We start from the raw sequence: 20,804 nt of genomic DNA, 5'->3' as shown, positions 1-20,804 counted from the left end.
ATGGAACAGCCTTTGTGTATGAAATGTGCTATACAAATACATTTGTCTTGTATTGCCTTGCACAGTGTATGTTTAACTTCTTTGGTCGTCAGGTTGAGACGATTGGCGACGCGTATATGGTTGTAGGGGGAGTGCCAGTTCCAACAGACACACATGCGGAGAGGGTGGCCAATTTTGCCCTGGGGATGCGTATCGCTGCCAGAGAGGTGACCAACCCCATCACAGAAAAACCCATACAGGTATAAACAACCTGCTCAATAAATAATTAGGAAACAACACACGCCCCCGAAAAGTACAGCATGACTTCAACAGTATCCTGCTGTTGTTGAAGTAGGCCACATAATCTGCTTCCACAGAAGACTATGAGTCCTCATTTTAGGAAGATGTCTTCCCATAAGCAATGATTTAAGTCATAGCAACTATTAAAAGACATACACACACACCTTTTGATGGAGCGACCATCACACGTAGATTAGGCAGGTGACTTCCTATAAGCAATAATTTCATCTGTTCAGAAAAGGCCATGTTATACATTTGCTATTACAGATTGGCAATGACCAAGACATAATGTATAACTAGAGGCTCTGTGTAATGTCGTAGTAGTGTAGTTACGTTTTTTTCAATCACTAGTAGAGTAGTAGTCTACTGGTGGAGCAGTGTGCATTAGGAGACCTAACAATAATGGCAGCTATTTAAAACAACTCATAAACATCTGTCCACACCACATTGTGTGCATGTGTGCGTGTGTGCTGTAGATCCGGGTTGGTCTCCACACTGGGCCAGTGTTGGCTGGGGTTGTCGGTGAGAAGATGCCAAGGTACTGCCTATTCGGAGACACCGTCAACACTGCCTCTCGCATGGAGAGTCATGGCCTGCCGGACCACATTCACCTCAGTCCGTTCACTTATGAGTAAGAAGTACACCCTACGAGAAGTCATTTTATTCACTATATGCAGTCTTACATTACATCACAGGGTAAACAAAGCAGGTATATCCACTGGTAAGTTGATGAATGTTTCCACATGAGACTGACCCACAAGCCCAAAGTGTGTTTATCCCCGATGTCGAGATTTATTAATAGAAATCTCTGTTATGTCCTTGCTCTTGGGAACACTGAAGATCAAAGGACGGGAATAATTAATCACAGATTAATCTACACATCTGAAGGATGGTACAAACAGATGTTCACAATTCATGACATTTTAACATTTTTCTGCAATTATGCTCTGCACTAGATGGAAGTACAGTTGTGTGCATAAAAATAGCATGCCTTCACAAAGATGAGTAAATGTCAAAATTCTTCAAATAAATTGCACTTTAATGCCCCAAAATGCTTGAGGACACTGTGCATCCACTGCACATTGTATTTCAAAGAAGAACATTGGGAGAAGTAATTCAATTTCAAAGTATTTCATAGAAAGTGGAGAAATGTCATGTTAAAAAAATAGCAATGTTGACATCTGTCTTTGGAAACTCAAAGATGTTCTGTACAGACTAACAAATTCTTGTCAATTGACCTTTGCTGAGCATCCTAAACTAATATTTGGTTGCTTAACCATGGTTTTTAACAACAGTTTCGCATATGCAGTGCATGGAGTCGACCAAAGTCCGGCAACAGTCAACAGGTATTGCATCCTAGGTTAATTGTACTACATTCCACATTTCCTTTGTCTTTCTTGTTTTTTCCTCACTCCTCTTTTTCATGTCAGCCCACAACTTTTCTGTGGGAATAAGGTCCGGGAATTGTGCTGGCCACTCAATTAGTTGCATGTTGTTTGTCTGGAACCATGATTTTGTTTGCTTACTGCAGTGTTTGGGGTCATTACCTTGTTGAAACATCCACTTAAAGGCATTTTCTCTTCAGAATAGGGCAACATGACTTCTTCCAATATCCTGATGTACTCAAACTGATCTATAATCCCCGGCATGTAGAAAATCAGACCAACACCGTAGTGCGAAAACATCCACATATCATGATGCTTGCACCATCATGCCTAACCGTCTCCACTGACTTGAATTCTTTATTTGCAGGATGTCCGGCAAACTGCCTGTGACCTTTAGACCCAAAAAGAACAATCTTATCTAATCTTATCTAATGGTGGTGCAAGTATCATGATGGGTATGTTTTTGTACTACGTTTGTACTATGATGTTGGTCCTATTTACTGCATACCAGGGATCATGGATCAGTTGGAGTACTGTACATCGGGATACTGGAATAAGTATACTGATGAGAACATGCCTTTGACGTGAATCTTTCAACAAGACAATTACCCCAAACACACCAACAAGTGAGCAGAATCATGGTTCCAGACCAACCGCATCCAACTAATGGAGTGGCCAGCACAATTCCTGGACGTTAATCCCACCGAAAACTTGTGGGTGGACATAAAAAATGCTGTTCATGAGGAAAAACCAAGAAATGCAGAGGAATTGTGGAATGTAGTACAATTAACCTGGGCTGCACTTGACTGTTGCCAGACTTTGGTTGATTCCATGCACCACAGATGCGAAACAGTTGTCCCAAACCATGGTTAGTTTAGGATGCCCAGCAAAGGTGAATTGACAAGAATTTGTTAGTTTGTACAGAACATCTTTGAGTTTCCAAAGACAGATGTCAACACTGCTGTTTTTTGAACATGACAGTTCTACTTTGAAATTGAATTACTTTCCCCAATTTTCTTCGCTGAAATACAATGTGCAGTGGATGCACAGTGTCCTCAAACATTTTGGGGCATTAAAGTGCAATTTATTTGAAGAATTTTGACATTTACTCATCTTTGCAAATGCACTGCTATTTTTATGCACACAACTGTATGTGTTGATCTCACACTGTATGTCATCTCCATTCAAAGGCACACTCTGCTTAGCTATGCTCATGCCTTTTCCTCATCCTGCACAATCTCAATGTCACATTTCTTAGAACTGCTTCCATTTAAAAGGGATCATTGGTGCTTTCAAAGACATTTTCAACAAGTGCAATAAAGGGAATATGCTGCAAAGTTCAGACATGTACAAGGTTACTGTATGCAGTGGGTGGAAGTGGTTTAAGAGCCAAAGGCTTCACATTAGATACAAACACCCCATGGCTACACACAAGAAGGTAGTGATGTATTACATTTGTGTGTAGACTAATGGGAATATGTGCAGGTACAATCAAAAGCAGTATGTAACTTGTTCAGAATGAGTAAGTTCATACAGTAAATTACTTTCTTATAAAGTAGGCACTTGGTTTCTACCTGATAGAGTAAAATTTAAGATAACACTTTGTTTTAGAGATAAATCTATAAGCACTAATACATACAATGTTAATGCCTGCATAAGTAACTTGTAAGGCATGTACTAAGTAACCGCTAATGGCTACTAGGTCCTTACTGAGGTTAAATTGGTAATAAATCCCTTATTGTGCATGAACAAGACATTTGCGAATACATGCCTAACAAATGTTTGATTTTGCTTTGTACATGCCTTACAAGTTACTTATACAGGCACATTGTATGTATTAGTGCTAATAGATGTATCCCTAAAATAAAGTGTTACCAAAGTTAATATGCAAATACTAAACTATTCACATTCATACCATAACAGCTAAGTGAACAAGCGGCTGAGTGTCTACTACCATGTCCAGTATCGCATTGACCATTTTTTTTTTGATTTCTCAAAGTCTTAGTTTACAGTACCCACAAAGCGACGCAAATTAGTCAGACCAACCAGACATGCGCTGGCTTACTTCATGCAACGGTCTTTCTCCAGTGTCTATATAGCCAATCTTACTCTTTGTGAATGTTTTAAGTCAGTGTCTGTGTTTATGCAACAGGCTGCTGAGCACAAGCCCCTTAGGTAATCCAGGAGTGTCCCTGGCAGAAAACAATTACAGCAGTCTCAAGTGGACTTTCGAAACACAATTTAAATACCGGTAAAAAACAAAAACATTCAATTAGAGCCAACAATCCCATGACCCCTGGTCTAATTATCACCCTCCTGTGTTGCTGCTGCTGCTGCTCAGGCCCTTTTCAAGACAAAATTTGGGGCCCTAGGCAAAGACCCTCCACCCCCTTTCTTGTAACAGGGTAGGGCCCCCCTTAAGAGAGATTTTGATAGCAGTATCATTTCAGTCATAGCATTTAGGGTGGCGCTGTAACACTCACTAAGTTGTCATTCCCGTCATGTACAATAGAATCACCATTCATTACCAGGGAGCCCCCTCTTTTTCAGCTCGGGCCCCTAGGCGATCGCCTCGCTTGCTTGCCTGGTTGTAACAGACGTGCTGCCGTTCGTTGCAGGGCTCTGGAGGATAAGGGCTTTGACATCCAGGAGCGTGGGGAGATCCAGGTGAAGGGGAAAGGCCTGATGAGCACCTACTTCCTCCTGGGGAACCTCCACGCCACCGAGGAGCAGATCATGAGGGGGGAGCCGGAGGAGCTGTACAGGGACGGCCCAGACGGGCGGGTCCAGAGCCGCAGAGGTACAGTATTGTACGGCAGTGGCCAGGCCCCGATTAAGGAGCTGCTTCCACGTAGCAGGATATTTTTATATGTGGATATTTTTTTTCTCCTGGGTGCATTGGTTTTTGGCCTTCCGTTTCCACGTAGCAGATATTTAAAATCCAGATATAAAAAAGCAGGCTTTCAAAATATCCTATTTAGAGGGCTAAAACGCATTAGTTACAATGGAGGATTTATTTTTATCCACATGTTGCGTTTACACCTAAACAGGAGAAAAAAAATACCCTGCTAAAAAATATCCTGCTACGTGGAAACAGCACCTAATGCACAGGCTAGATATGGATGCAGCCTAGGGGGCCCCCACCTGTCATGGGGCCCCTGGTTGTTCAAAGTGAAAAAAAAATGCAGAATTGTGACAAGATGCACTATTGAGAATTAATCTGTCGTGTTGAGCACAGTTGGTAGACATGTTATTGTTCCTAGCCAGTAATTATAACACTCTCTATTTACAGTTTTTCTCGACTGCTTACACACAATTTTCGGAATCAGTTCTCGAATTCTCAAAACTCTACACACAAATCTCCATACCTCACACACAGCGGGCAAAACTCCTCACTACCTCTGAAAAATGCACGTCTTGTCTCAAAATAATGTACTCTCTTCTAAAAAGGTCTTTTTGTTCTCAAATGACACACACAAGCAGTAATTTTTATACACTCTTATGTGAACCATTGAACACTAATATGCACAAGGTAGAACTCTATACTCAACTTGACACACAGTAGAAACTTATTTTCTTCAGTGTTCTACTAACTACAGAGGGTATTTTTCTGTAGGGAAATACTGAAATATTGTTTTTAGACTCAAAGTTTAGGAGTACACAGATGTGTGGCAAAAAAATATTTTTTTTTAGTGTTCAGTGACATTGGTTAGGGGAGGTGGGAAATGGGTGAGATGTTCCGAGAATTGTGTGTGAAGTACCAGAACTTGTGTGGAGGCAATCGAGAAAAACTGTAAAGGTGCACTGATCAAAAAAGGTATTGCAACATGCTGATCATTGAACCTGGGCTGCCTATTGCCAAATTTGATCTTTTCATGAAAGTTTACTAAGTAATAAACTAATATTTTCTAGTATGGCCTACAGTCCGTTTTGCAGCTAAACCTGTCTATTTCTTGACATTCAAAATGGCGGACCAAGGAGAAGATCCCCCTTTTCATGTATGAAAAGTGCAATTTTCCCAGTCATAATGAATACTTAGATTTGATGGTGGTGGTACGTAAGTATTCATGAAAAATGTAACATTAGTGAATGGGAAGCAAGAATTCTGGAAATAACCAACTAAAAATCCTTCACACTGTACCTTTAAATTTGTCACGAAATTTGCCTTCTTTGGGGCCTACAGCAACCAGTACTGCCGTGCAATACTAGAACGCAGTAACTCAAAATGGTCGAAAAAAAATTTATATCGGAAATCGGTTCTAAACTACCTCATTTGTCTTGTGTCCAAAAATGGTGGTCCAACACCGTCCCGTTTTGGAGAAAACTCATTTTGAAAGTGCAAAAATGACCCAAAAAAGGTTAAACTAAAACGCAGTAAATCGGCGAGTTACTGCTGCACGTTCCAATGGGACTGGTTTGGGAGTAGACAGTAATACAAGCTAAGAACACAGTAACTCCTGCAGTAACTCCATTTTGTGGCAGTAATACCAGCCAAGAACGCAGTAACTCTGTTTTTTGTGGCAAAAAGACACATAAATGTTGTTTTTTGGGGGTTTTTTTTGTGTGCATTAAATTTCTATCCTAAACAAGCATTACCAGGAAGTGTCACCACCAATTTACCGACAACACAGTTGTCGCGCCATATGGAAAACTTTGAAGCCTTTTTTCTCAGTTTGCCGTTTTCAGAGTTACTGCGTTCTAAGATTGTAGGGCAGAGTAGCCTAGGGCCCCCAGGCCACCTTAATCCATCCCTGGCAGTGGCACAACAACCACACAATTAATAACCTACTACACTACCGCAGATTGTTATTATATAGGACACAGGCACAGCAGGGGCATCACTCTGGTAATTAATGAAGTATTGCATTCAACTCTGAACTCTTTGATGCCCTGATGAAGACAATTTTTTATCTTTTCATAGCATTCAACTCTATTCTATTCTGACATAGCCTAAATGGCTGCATTTCAATTTTGTTCCAATTGCCTCTTCATCCCTTTCAGTCTCAGAGCATCCAGACAGAAAGAAGACGGCCATCTCTTGTGAGTCTCAATTCGATGTCGCCAGTGAGGACGAAAACACCAAGAGGGCCATGGCTGACATCTCAACCCCGCTGTCAGACACCCATCAACCCAGATATGCCAAATCCAGCTTCTGCCTGTTGCTCTGAGGACAATTTATGTCTGTGGCCAGAATACATGGGTTCTCAATTTTTCTTTTCCCCTGGCTGCGCACAACTCAACGTCTGATTGTTGGAAACTGCTTTCGGTCAAAAAATTAGCTCACGTGGTTGGCTGCCAGTGTCTTGCCTCCTCACAACATCATGTTTACAAACACTGTGAACCCATGTATACTCTTCATGTCCTATAAAAAGAAGGCTGGGTTTAGGCTACTTGAACGATTTAAATTATGTATCTATTTAATTGACTCTATTTATTTGTATTTATTAAGTGGTGTTTCATCACCAACTGGATACAGGGAGATATGAATAAATATCCATAAATGTAGGCCTATTAAAATGTGTTTCACTTCATAAGGGGACAACCAGATTTTGTTTTGTGGCTGTTGTGGAAATGAGGAGAATTGGTTTAAATGGCTCATCAGGTACAACATCTACTGGCTGTGTGTGCATTAATATTAAAACATGCACAACATGGCACGCTTCACACTTGGCTTGACCTACTGCAAGTCGCAAGGTGTCAACCGCAGCTCTCACTGGGTGGTAAAACATGCATGGAAAACACTCTGCAGCCATGTCATTACACAAACACAAACACACACGCACACACACACCGCCATCTGGACGGACAATAGCGCACACACGCACACGCGTACACACATTATTCCTCACTGCCCTATAGGTACTAGAGCGACATGTAAAGGGCTTGTCTCTGGCGTGATTAGCATCCGCACACAGGACTCACACACTCATGCAACATGGTGTAACAAGCAGGGCTGCTAACAGCTTTGACCGCGGGCCCAGCACAAAGTCATCAGAAAGAGCCCCCCTCCGCCATACAATGTACAGAGGATCCGATTTTGGGCTCTCTATGTCCTTGGGCCCGGGACAACTGATCTCCCCTCACCCCAACGCTGTCTGCTTCCCTGTTCACACACATGTGACATGGTGTAAGTCTGTGTTGCCTACGTTGCACAGTATGTGTGACAGTCATGGGGGCAGCAGCAGCATTGTGTCCTAACTAAGCAAGCCATCTGGAGGCAAGATGAAGCCCCCATGCTGGGTCCTGGCTCTCTCTGTGGACCTCCTCTCACTTACAGCTGCTGACTGACACTCACAATCACCCGGAGCTGGGGGAAGGTGACCAGGGGGTGGTGAAAGGGGTCAGAATCAGATGTGCCAAGCCCAGAAGGAGAAAGAGCCTTTAACTGGTTCCTCGTAACATTGTTCAGGCCAACCAAAAGCTGTCAGTGGGCCTGGCCGAGAGAGCAGATCAGGCCTGGCAGAGCCAGAGAATATTGTGACAACCCCCTGTGCCCCCTCCAGGCCAAAGCAGGCCAGTGCACGGGCAGTGCTGGACCAGAGAATCGTATATGAGAGAGAGATAAGCACAGACATCATATATGAAGACTAGATGCGTCGTCCGCGTTCCCGTCATGCAAGCCGAACGTCCGCGCATGGCGGCCATGTTAGAGCAGCCTGCTGGCTCAACTAGTTGCAGTGAGTTTTTGGTGTTGTATACTCTTCAGATGGCCATAATTCCCTCAGATTTATTTCCATTTTCGAAAGGGTTGGTTTTTTACACAGTATAAAAAAATCCAAACGAAAGTATATGTTGATACTGCATAGTGATGCATATCCACATTATTATTATATTATATTACATTATATTATAATGTTCATAGGTCTAAAATCATGTATAATATAATTCAGTAGGCTTATTCAGGTAATTAAATAGACCCCATAAACAAATGCACAAAGTAATCTTTTATATTTTCAGTAAAATAACAAATAAACGTTCACTTTAGTCTACATTCTACTTTGGTTTCGACAGCTCCACCTTGTGTTCAAAATGAGTCGTGACGCTAAAGCCATCCAGATAGAATTAACTTGTTGCGCTACATCTCTCTTCCAGTACGTCATCTCTGTCGTCTATAACTTGATGCAATGAATATATCCATGCCGTCAACGTAATGCACAGCAATGATTAAAATGTGTATTAGCTGTAGGTCTATCTAATTTTTTGGACAAATAGGTTAAGTGGGAAGCATAGGCCTATTACTCTCCTGGGCGTTTTACCCCAGTCTAAACTTAAGTTTTAAGGAGCCCTACCATTTATAAACACGTGTCAATATTTCAGCGAAGCAACAGAATACATTTTTAAGTATCCCAACGTTTCAACTCTTCACTTTACTTCAGCTGTAACGGAGGGTCTGTGGAGAGTTTAGGCTGCTCTAATATGGCCGACCTGTGCGGACGTGCTTGAAATACGCGATGACGTATCTAGTCTTCATATATGATGTCTGTGGAGATAAGTCTTTTCCGGTATCCATTTTATGTCGGGTGAATGCCCCTGTAGGAGACCTTCGGTTAGGAGACCATCGGAGTCCTGCGGTTGAGAATAAATTAAGTCCCCTTAGCGCTGTAGATGGCGGTAGCGCACGTCTTGTGCATACACCTCAAAAAGAGAAGAAGGAGGGGACAATGCCCCCTTAGGAGACCCAACTTGAGCACACACTTTTGCATTGAGTGGGCCTGTTTCGATTCCTCTTTATTAAAATTCCATCCTCTTTGGCTGGATTCTGTAGTGTTTAATTGGGTCAATTAGTGATGATGAGCACCTGTGCAGACAGGTGGCTACAAAAACCATCCTCTGTCTTCCATCTGTAGGCACTCTGACCTTAAAGTGATACTGTCCCAATGTTAACTGTTAGCTTGGAGGTAAAATTTGCACTGTCATAACTAGAAAACGGTTGAAAGTACAGGAGAACGGTAAAACCCTATTATTTAACTCAAGGGAAGGTGTAAAATAAGCTTATTTCCAAAAATGGGACAGTATCACTTCCTGGCACTCTTCTCTCTACCTCTCTTCACTTTATCATCTTTCTTTTATTTATTTCTCTTCACAAGCTGCCAGACTGATGCTGAATGCATACATTACATGTCACCATTCACTTACATGCACCCACCATATCCCCTTGACACCTTTGATTGTTGTTGTGTTGGTTTCAATAAATAACCTTAGTTTTGACTTTTGTTGTCGTCTCCATTTCATCTTGCTCCCCTTTAAAGACTTGCTCCTTTTGAAAATCGGACGGTCACCCCAAGTTAAAATCACATGCAAGGCTTCATAGTGGTGCATCACCTCGCCTGGCTGTGTTTCCCAGTTGACATAAACAATGCAGAGCCATGAGCAAATCACAAAAGCCTGTCTGTGTTGCGTCACATTGAAAGAAGGCGTTGCCCACATGGGTTTATGTCGACCCATTTTTCTAAAAACATGTCGAGTAATTTTTTTCTGCTTGTTTTCAAAACAAGCAACGCCTGGTGGCCCGAAATCTAGCTCAGCCTATGAGCTGGTTGCTACTCTCAGATACACACAGAGCACAGAGCCAGTTTACATACAGCCTGCCCACTCTAATCGACCCATGCCTGCAGTTCGCTGAGGGGCCGCTGTCGAGAGCACAGCCCTGAATGGAGCCTGCACACCTCCGTTGGCGCCCCTATAGTGTAGTACCACCTGGGGGAGTGGCGAGTCTATAATCTTTAGAATCTCTCTGCAAGAGGAGGGAGCCAATCAGAGACGGATATCCACGAGAAACTCGGAAAACCCTCTCGTTTGTCCACAAGCCACCTTGCTAGCTTGCAAAAACGGCTTGAAACAAAGCAACCAGAACGTTTTTTTTTTTAACAGGACCAACGCATAGCACATTCAATAACAATGGGGGACACAGCAGTATTAATGAAATAACGATGAGAGGACATCTTTAATGAGCTGGGTCGTAACAATATACTGTGGCTATTTCTCAAAGTGAAATGTTCTAGCCTTGCCATTTTTCACCAAGGAGTATCCAATAACTAATTCTAAGTGTAATTAATAATTGGATAAAAATGGGCGTTACTCGCACTTGCAAAGTTCAGAAGAACATTTCATTTTGAGAAACACTATGTGTGCGTTCCAATAGGCAACCTTGCGTCCTCCACCAGGAAGTAGTAATACGTTGTGATGACATCACCGACAACAGCATTATATTTCAATCTGTCACAAAAGCTCTTTTGTAAAGTCATTTTCTCATTTTCAAACAGGATGATACATGAAGAATAGTGGCCCAAAAATTGTTTGGCTAGGCTGACAGCAGGGAAACTTAATTGTTTTCTCCAAGGAGGCGGGGCATCAGCAAAACGTGAGACAACAAGCCCAAGTGGAGGACGCAAGGTCGCATATCGGAATGCACACCATGTATCAAGGCTGGGCTGGCTTCTCTCTTCTCTCTCTGCTGCCAGAGCCATTGCTCTATGTCTCCCCCTAGAGGACACTGACCACACTACAGGTATATGCCCCTGTCTTGGCTTTAACCTCTCAAGCACAAAACAGTGCAGTATGTAGACCTATAAACTTTGCTCTGTCAGTATATCCATACTTCCCTATCACAAAACATCACCCTACATGTACATTGGGTTAGATTGAACTGTTTATTCACTAGGCCCTACAGGGTTTTGGCTACAGTCCCTGATGAAGCAATGTAGGGTTAGGCGCCCTGCCTATGGACACTTAACAGTACGTCATGGATTGAGAGAGCCTTGAATTGTCAAAAAAAAAAGAAGTTTCGTTGCAAAATGACGTAAAGCCATTTTTTAAAAACTTTTGCATCTTATTATTGGAAATGACTGTTCAGACGTCCCATCATCTGTGTGTGAATTCTTGCCATGGAAATGCTTTGAGAACAGACTTTTAAAACCCATATGGAATGCATTTTGCAATGCAATGCCCAATACAAAAATGTCAATATCCCAAAATGCATAGGCCTATACTGTACGTCATTTGGCAACTAAACTACATATAATAATACTGCAGGACATGAGAAAGGGCCATACCGTACAGATTTAACAAATAAGAATTTGACACAAAATTCTAACCCCCTTGGCCGTAACCTCTCCCAAAATATGATCCATTCCCATCCCACCACACCAATCACTATCCGCTGTAACAGAATTTAATATCAGAGGTTGCACCTGAGGTTTGTCATGTGCCTCAGTTATTTGACATGCCCTGGAGCATAAGGTGTAGCGCTGTCATTGACACCACCAGTTTCTGTCACACTCATGCATACCGGTTCTAAGCAATTTGGTGCCCTAGGCGAGCACCGATCTTTCCTTTTTGTGGAATTTGACATTGGCATCTGTAAACATGGTGTCATACATCTGATCGAGCACAGCTGATCTAGTACCATATATATAAACAGAGTCCCCATTAAATGTAGAGTTTAAAACTTTATTTAGCTTAATATCGCAATTCTGTGGGCCTTGGTGCCCACCAGAACATTTGGCGCCCTAGGCGACGCCTAGTCTGCTTATGCCTAGAGCCGGCCCTATACTCACGCATACCGGTACACACAAGAGTATCCAAATGCATTAGGAGAAAGACAATGTCTACCCTGAAGGCATACACCACAATGAGTCTATTTTGGGCTCTTGTGGATGGCTAGGTTTCGGGATTTCAGTTCGTCACTGTTAATGAAACCTTTTGTCAAGTGTCAAATACAAGACCGACATGGAGGCGCTTGCTGCTGGTTCTATGGCTATGATGAGTTCAGCAGTTTGCCTTGAGGTTGAAAGACAAGAATCGAACAGTACAACATTAATGTGTGTGATTTAAAAAGTGACCTTCAGGATCTGATCTTATCCACCTCCTGCTGCCCATTATTAACCCTTTCAGACCTTACGGTCATCAAAAAGTTAATAACCATGTCTTCAGAGAAATGTCATAGCCACGTTGTTATAATTAAGCTTTTTTTTTTTAACAAGCGAATGGGATAACTTTCGGTCCCATTTGCATGAAATGACAACAGGATCTGATGTCCGGCGATTACCGGCGATGAGTCCATTAAGTCCGGCGATGAGTCCATTAAGTCATTACCTGTAACCTGTAGATATTTATGACGTAGTACTATACACATGTAATTACAAAAGTACAAGTATATTACATGGTTGAAACTATGTAAATTCATACTTCTAGTGTTGTAATTACATATGTAACAGCACTTCTACTTCTACCTTATGCACCACTGACTCATGATCAACTTCACCATTTAAGACAGATGCACGACTGGGCTATCTGTGTGGGATATTTGGGGACGCAGTGATGTGCAGGTCTGCATTCCTTGCCAAATATTTGACAGTGTATTGATTAAAAGAAATCTTAAAAATCTGTCTTAACCCCTAAATCAGTTCACTCCAATATTGATCTTTTTCCATGATTGAGACTTTACTAAACATATCTAAGCCCTTCCAAAAAACAAGTCTGGAGTCTTGGAAGAATGCCGGACCTTGAGACTCACAGAACTATCACATCCACAACAGTAAGGATTGTCGACCGGAAAACGATCAGAGAAAAAGGACTTAACCGATTACACTGACTTAAAAGTCTTTAACAAAGTACAGATAGTGAATCACTCTCACAAATTATGAAAGTAGGATTAAATGCATTAAATTCTTCTCAGTGGAAAAATAAGGACCTTGGGAGAAAAGGCCTTGAAACTCAGAGCAAATCACAGACAGGCAAGTAAAGAGGCTTTTGTAATGGCAAGGAAGGTCAGCTGGGATTCTTTGACAAAGACGTCTTTTAGTTACTCGACAAGAGACATGAGATGTGCTTTCGTTGCTCATGGTACATCATGATCAAAGGGTTTTTTTTTTATTTGTGATGAACATTGGAAGGTTCTATTGATGCTGCTGCAGTTCTATTTCCTTCAAGGATACCCAAGTGAGACAAACATAATGCCACGTCAAATGTGCTGCTGCACAGAACAGCCATTTTCACAAATCACCTTACCACAACCTTAACACTTTCATGTAATTATGAACAATACATAACACATATGCAGTAGCAATCATTGAAAAATCATCCCACAGTCTTATTTGTTCTATACGAAATCTGTAGTATAGGTTTGTGAAAATATAAGTAAATATTTGTCCTTATTACATATATTTATTGTACATCTTAAAGTTGCCACAAATCAGTACTTATCGATAGCCAAAGACACCCTTCCGTGCAAAGAACTGATGTTAAGGCAGAGAGAGCAGTTTTAAGGGACGGACGGGATGTGAGCTGTGCACATTCTTCAGGAAAACGTCAAAATAAATAACATTGATACTTATTTCCAGAAAATGATGTCAACAACACTGGTACATGCATGTACAAGTGTCTGGTTCTTACGGCTACAATATATTTTGACATACAAAAGAACTGCTTTGACATCCATACAACTCAAGGGCACTGTAGCCAAAGGTTTTTGTAAAGTTTTTTTCTTTTCTTGAGGGAACGGCTGCCACTGAAAATGCAGATGTAAACAGCAAGAAATGCAGCGTGAATTCAACATTTAGAGAGTACTCTGGGATCAAATGCACTCTAGATGTTAAATGGACTCTCCAGGTGTTGAATTAACACAGCAAAATTTACTGTGTAGATCTGCTAAACACACTGGTGAATCGTGAAAACATTTAGACAGTTTTTAGACAAAAAAACTTTTTCATGACCTGGCATCAACAACATTTAAAAATACCTTAATACATACAAACATTCATTTCCTTCTTTTTAAAGTGCGAATAAATGCTTGCAGAGGAAATAATACTACAGTATATTTCCTACAATATCAGTAACGCATTTGCAAGCCGAGACTGCATAGCAGTATCTAGTAATGTAAAAGATTTTCTTTTAAAAGACAAAAGGTTTTTTTGTTTTTGAAAATAAAAGCCAAAAAAGAAAGTAAAAGCCAGCTTTCAGAGTGAAAGGTCAGACTCTGGCGTGTCCATGTCCTGGGCTAGAGTAGCACTCTGGTCGTTGCCGTTTGCGTTACTCTCTTCCGGAATGCTGGGAGCGGAATCGCCGTTGACACTGGCTTTGGAATATGGTACCATTCCTTTTAAAAAAAAGAGGAAGCAAGAAAAAAATAAAAGAGTTGGATCTTTCCATAAATGTTTCTTCTTCCTTAAGCATACTGTTGATTTTTTTCATGGCATGCACAAATATGAAGCTCAATATAATATACCGTTAAGCCTCAACATCCCTTTGTTTGAGAATCTTTCCACTAATGCCATGTCAATATAGCACAAGTCTAAACCCCATATCTCCTCATGAAAACACATTTAAAGCTTTGTGTTTCAACTTCACAATGTTCAAAGCAGAACATAGATGTGAATGATACGCCTCTACCCAAAGCCATAGCAAACCCCAACTGCTGTGATGCATTATAGACAAATCTCCATACACATTTTCATATAATAACACTGTGACACTAGCTTCCCATGTCAGCTCTTGTCTATTAAAAGGGTCTGAGAGGGGAAGAGAAGGGGGTGGGGGGGGTTGCATGGTTAGATAGATTTGGGCCTGCTTTTGGCCGGCAGGAGGTGACTCACTGTCTGTCTCCTCTGTGCAGCTGTCGCTGGGTGCGTCCGTGTCGGAGCATGTGCGCGTGCGTCTCTGCGACGGCGGCCTCTGGGAGGGCGCGAGTGGCAGTGGAGGGAGACCGTCCTTTGCCAAGTGGCTTGACCTTGAGGAGGAAAGCAGACAGACAGACAGAAAGGACGGACTCATTCAGACACAGTATTGGAGCAACAGCGACAATGTGGAGGGCGTGTGTGTGTGTGTGTGTGTGTGTGTGTGTGTGTGTGTGCATGTTGTTTGCAACTTTCTGAAGGTTGCCAGTATCTGTAAATACAAAAGCCATATGAAAGGTGTGTGTGCGTGTGTGTGTGTGTGTGTGTGTGTGCGTGTGTGCGTGCGTGCGTGTGTGTGCGTTTTGTCTGCAACTTTGTGAATTTTTCCTGCACAAAAGCACAACAACTGTATGGAGTATTGGTTTGTGAAACTGCATGGAGATTTTGTATGTGTGTGTGCAAATACACAAGCGATGTGATGTGGTGGTGTGACGGCAGGCAGACGATATACTGTACCTCTCAAAGCTGTAGGTTCCTGGATGGCTAATCGATCGCTTCATCTGGAAATTAAGAAAAGAACTACTGAAATCGAGTTGAAACAATAATTTTGTCATTGGACTATACTGACAAGAAGTAGTCTGCTCTAAGCGCAAATACATTCCCCTCCACTTGAGCCATTGCAAGCACAGAGCAGACTTGCTACTCAACACCAATGCACAACACCACTGTGTGTTTCTCTATGGCCCTCCACTCACATTGCTGAAGGGAGGGAAGATTGTGAATTGTTTGGCACAATTGTTTGTCTTAAAAAAATATTGTCTAAAAAAAATCGTGATATCAATATTGACAGAAATAATCGTAATATTGTCCTCTTTTGAAAGTCGGTTTGGTTATAAAGCGTCTGCCAAATGCAATGTAATGTAATGTAATAGTGATTTTCCTCATAATCGAGCAGCCCTGGAGCACGATTGACGCGATGGTGGAGATGTAGGCAGGCATACCCGGGCCATCTGCATGGGGGACGGAGACACGGGGGACATGAGGGGGTCAGGCGGCGGTGGCTGCAGCAGGTCAGATTTGAACTTGGAGTTGGCAATCTTCATACAGTCCTCCAGTGTCTTGATAAACGTGTTGCACGTCGCACTCAATAGTGACGAGGCTTCATTCATGGTCTAATAAAAAAAGGGAAGATAAAACATGTATAAATAGAGAGATTTTTGTAAAATACAAAGTCATAAAGCTGTATTGTACTTGACCTTGTCCAGATTATTTTATCCATTTTTTTCTCTTTTCGTAACAATGGGGTAGTCAGTAGGGCTTGACGTTAACTTTTTTGTTCACCGGCCACTGTGGCTAGTGGTTTCACTGAGCCGTTCACTAGCCGTTTAGTCTTTCTGCTAACCAGAGTTTTGTAGTCAGATTTTTTCTTTAGAAGATTCTTGAATCTCAATACAAATAATTGATGCAGCTATTGAGATTTCTCACATCAAAGTTACCGGTCAAAGTGGACTCAAAGAGACTCAAATTGTTACTAGCCACAGCCAAGTTGACAGCATTTGGCAGCGTTGGCAGGTGCCAATGTCAAGCTCTGGTAGTCAGTTGTCAGGGGTCAGTGAGATATTTTCAAATGACCTGCACATGTTTGGATATATAAACTACTGAAATGTGTAAAAGGGCTGGCCCTATTAGCTTCAAAAACTCAAATTCCCGCTTTTGTTCATGAGTCCCTAATAAGAATTTACATTAATATGATACTCATATTTTCATAGGTAAAGCTAGATTAATGAAATTCATATCCAGAAGTTCTCACTTGAAAATACGAATGTCCTAAATGCAAAGCTTTCAAAACCTATTTCAAACAGCGGCTCCTAGATAAGCACATATTCAGTCACAAACTGTCACATATAATTAGAAGTGAATAGGCTTACTGTAAATGAGAGAATGTCTATAGCCTAGCCTTAATATGATTTTGTTTTAATACACACATTTTTCAAAGCTATGTCTTTGTATTAGTGTGCTTGTTTTAGGGAGTGAATATGAAAAGTTGTCATTGTGCTCATTCTGGCAGGTGTTATGGTCACCTCAGTGTTGGACTGGGTTTGGGGTTGGTTTTCCTCTTCCTGTTGCTCTTCCTCTTCCTCTTGTTCTTGTTCTTCTTTGACCACCGACTCCTGAATGGTATGGACCTGCTGCATCAGCAAGTCACAGTAGAGCCTCAACTCTGACATCTTGGTCTTCAAGGACTCAGTGGTCTCTGTCAGTTCTGAACAGGGGACAACAGATACGCATGTATAAATAAACCATTTAATTATTTAATTCAGATGGAGAGACCAGGGTATGATGGAGAGACCATGCACTAGCCTACAGTTGGGGATGCGCACTGATTGTCTGGCAATTTGCTTGCCCCATTGGTGAAGTGGTCACCCCAATTCGGTACCCGAGAAGGCCTGGGTTCGAGTCCTGGGGGACACTCCTCCATCCCTCATGCATGGCCTCAATGTTTAATCATTTCCAAACAGCCTTCGGTGGTGTCAGATCAGCACTGTTAAACTAAGAAGTTGGGTGCCTGTACCTTTCTCCTTTTTGGTTCGGGTGTCAATAAGACCAGCTTTAGAACTTCCGAGGCCGACCAGCCATTTCTGCCTCTCGGCCGCATTCACAGCTTTTACATAAAAATGTTGCTCTCCTGGAATGATCAGCTCCAGTCGGGTATTGTCAGTTGGGTGAACTGTTGGGACAAATTGACACACACACATTTGTTTACTTACAGCAAAACATCATAGAACATGCAAATGCACAGATCATCATGGAAATAAACACGCACAGTTAATTTTCTCAATGTGCTGTCAATGTGTGCCATTATCAATATGTATCACGTTTACATTGGGAATGAGACAAACTGAGTTACCTTTGATTTCACAGACGGACATCTTAATGCTTCCTTTACTCCCCTTACAAACATCATCTTGGGAGTCATAATAAGAGAGGATTCCGTTGTCCAAAACAAACCAGCGTGGTTGCCATCCTGTTAAGAGTTTTCAGTTTTATTATTCTGAAAGCAATACCAACAGCCTTGATCTGCATTCTTCTGAGGATAAGGGAACGTAAGCTACTTAATGTTGTCAGTATCTGGGGGAACTCTCTATGGGGGTAGGGTAGATAATATTAGAAGTGGTCAGGTGAAATGTACTCAGAGTTAGCCATAACGATGTTGAAGCATCGACTGCGATCAAAAAAGTGAGCTACACAGCGGTGTTAAAGCACTATGATCAATAATTACGGGGTATGCAACTTCCGGGTATTTGTTTTCGAAGAAAATCACATTGTAATAACAACTTGCTAGCTTGAAGCCACTTAGCTGCTTCTGACATACCAACATAGCTAACGCTTAATAGAATCTAGATAACATCCCTGTTAGCTTGCGTCACTTCTTCATTGGTCTTTCGGCAACATCAAAATGCCGATAACTTACCCGTCATATAATTAGTCCACTTGTAAAGCGTTCCTTCCATGATTCACAGGTAGGGGGAACGGTAACAGCAAAAACAATATCACTGACGTTAGGGTTAGGCACACCACATCCAGTTCAAGCTAGCTAGCTGGCTACAACCAGCGAGCTGGCGGTGTGGTTACATGTAACAAACATCACATATCAATATTTGCACCGTGGAAAACGTTGCTCGGATTCAAGAGAACTCATTAAAACAGCAACGCAATTCATTACTGTAGCTGTCGTTTTCATCTTTCATTGCTGTTCGCGGACAACCTGCGCTAGCTAATTACATCATAACAAATATCTGCCAAAATTTCAGTTCCCGGAAATACCCCGCATTTCCGCTCACATCTCTCGCGTATCAAAATAAAATCTTCAGTTGATTGTGTTTCACAGATGTTTTCTCATCAAACAACAAACACCAACATTTCTAAGACTAAACGCACTTTGGACTGCATCAAGCATTTTTTATGCAATGTCTAAACTTATTTACACACTAGATTGGTTTGCTGTATGACAACGAACATAAACTTGCATTGGAAAAGAGATCCCTCAATATGCTTACAGTAGTGCAACAGTGCACAACACACATTGTATTGTATTATTTGTCTTTTTCTATCAGATAATGAATGGTTCTGGTTCTGTTCGTAATGAGTGCATGCCATTTAGATATAATATGTTAACTGCTGGAAAATAAATTGATTTTTTTTATTCAGGTCCTCTCACAGTTCACAGTGAAATGTCCTTAGACACAAAAACTTGCATGAAAAGCATTCACAACAGATCAGCTTGGGAGACAAGATGAGTGTATTTTTCTTCATGGCCTTTGGTCAACCAAGTAGTGAAAACAAAACAACAGCCACACGGTTCATCATTTTAAAACATAAGTATATTTTCAATTGTGTAATGCGTACATATTCTTTCTTTTTTCATTTAAATAATTACTCTAAATACAATCTGTGGTGCTGGATGCTAATGGGAGTAATGTACAAACCAAAAAAGTGAAAACTTGTCATTTGAACCCCCCGCAGAATCACATGACTAAAGCAGAGGTTCTGTTTTAGTGTGAAGGCTTTGATTTCCCACCTAGCCTCTTACAGCTGAGTACTTACATTACCTACAGCCTTAAAAAAAGACAAATGGAAAACAAAAAAGATCATTTTCAGAAATAAATAGATGGTAGAATTGGATGCATAATATGGAGCACAGAGCAACAAGCACAGGCAAGAGCAGTCTTCTTGACGTTAGGCTAATCACCCACCGGCTTCTCAGATCGATCACAGACACACTTCCAACACATTTTTTTTTAAAAAGTGCCTTACTGTCAAGATATGCTTACTACATGTACACAAAGCCAAAACAGCAACTTCTGTTTTGTGTTTTTTTTGTCTTTGATAAGACATTCCTTCACTACTGTATGCAGAGATATATAAATACAAAGTTGAAGTACTGTTATGGGTGTAATTACAGCACAAGAAGTATGGCGTTCCACAGTTACAACCATCATGTAATATCATACTAATAGTGTTGCAATTACATAAGTGACAGCACTTCTAATTCTACTTTATACATCTCTGTACGGTAGACATCTGCATCCGAGTCCACCATGATTATAGTGCATGTGTATGGGTGCTAGTCAAACTAGTCGCTCGCGTCCTTGTGGCCTTGTACCACAGGGCTCTACGTCATCTTCGATGATGAAAGTTTTATCAATTACCTCGCAAAAACACAAATCAAAAGGTTGTCATGTCATTTTTAAATCAGCATGTTGAATGGAGATTGGGGGAAACGCTCCCCCACCCCACAAACTTGCTCTGACTAGGTAGACAGCAGGTAGGAACAGGAAAGGATCTGCACACTGCGTGAGAGAGCGAGAGAGCACCGAGGCCACAAGCAACTAGGACCTGAGGAACTAGTTTGACTTTTACCCATAATTTCCACCTCCTCTGCGGGTGTGGGGAAGGTCAGAGCCTTTTCCACCACAGACACCCCTCTTCTATACAGTGTTCATCCACAAAGTCTTGTCATTTTAAA

At 41.5% G+C, this 20,804-nt stretch overlaps 2 protein-coding genes across 2 annotated transcripts in view; one reads left to right on the top strand and one right to left on the bottom strand.

Moving 5' to 3' along the window:
- Nucleotides 1–7,161, top strand: part of gucy1b2 (guanylate cyclase 1, soluble, beta 2) — a 22,128-nt gene extending 14,967 nt beyond the window's left edge. The window contains exons 12-15 of the mRNA XM_063211864.1: nt 93–239; nt 756–910; nt 4,283–4,464; nt 6,666–7,161. Coding sequence (XP_063067934.1) covers nt 93–239; nt 756–910; nt 4,283–4,464; nt 6,666–6,832 — 651 coding nt within the window. The 3' untranslated portion in view covers nt 6,833–7,161. The remainder of the gene's footprint in view (nt 1–92; nt 240–755; nt 911–4,282; nt 4,465–6,665) is intronic.
- A 6,636-nt stretch (nt 7,162–13,797) lies between these two features.
- plekha3 (pleckstrin homology domain containing, family A (phosphoinositide binding specific) member 3) lies at nt 13,798–19,072 on the bottom strand. Its single transcript, XM_063211829.1, has 8 exons — nt 18,750–19,072; nt 18,186–18,302; nt 17,850–18,005; nt 17,359–17,540; nt 16,279–16,449; nt 15,794–15,837; nt 15,257–15,390; nt 13,798–14,760 (listed from the first exon to the last, which is right to left on the bottom strand). Exons 1-8 carry the CDS (start codon nt 18,787–18,789, stop codon nt 14,621–14,623), a joined length of 984 nt encoding a protein of 327 aa, XP_063067899.1. The 5' UTR covers nt 18,790–19,072; the 3' UTR covers nt 13,798–14,620.
- Nucleotides 19,073–20,804: the final 1,732 nt, after the last annotated feature.

The sequence above is a fragment of the Engraulis encrasicolus genome, chromosome 12 (assembly GCF_034702125.1).
Source record: "Engraulis encrasicolus isolate BLACKSEA-1 chromosome 12, IST_EnEncr_1.0, whole genome shotgun sequence".
Taxonomy (NCBI): Eukaryota; Metazoa; Chordata; class Actinopteri; order Clupeiformes; family Engraulidae; genus Engraulis; species Engraulis encrasicolus.
This window is presented reverse-complemented; position numbering and strand designations above follow the sequence as displayed.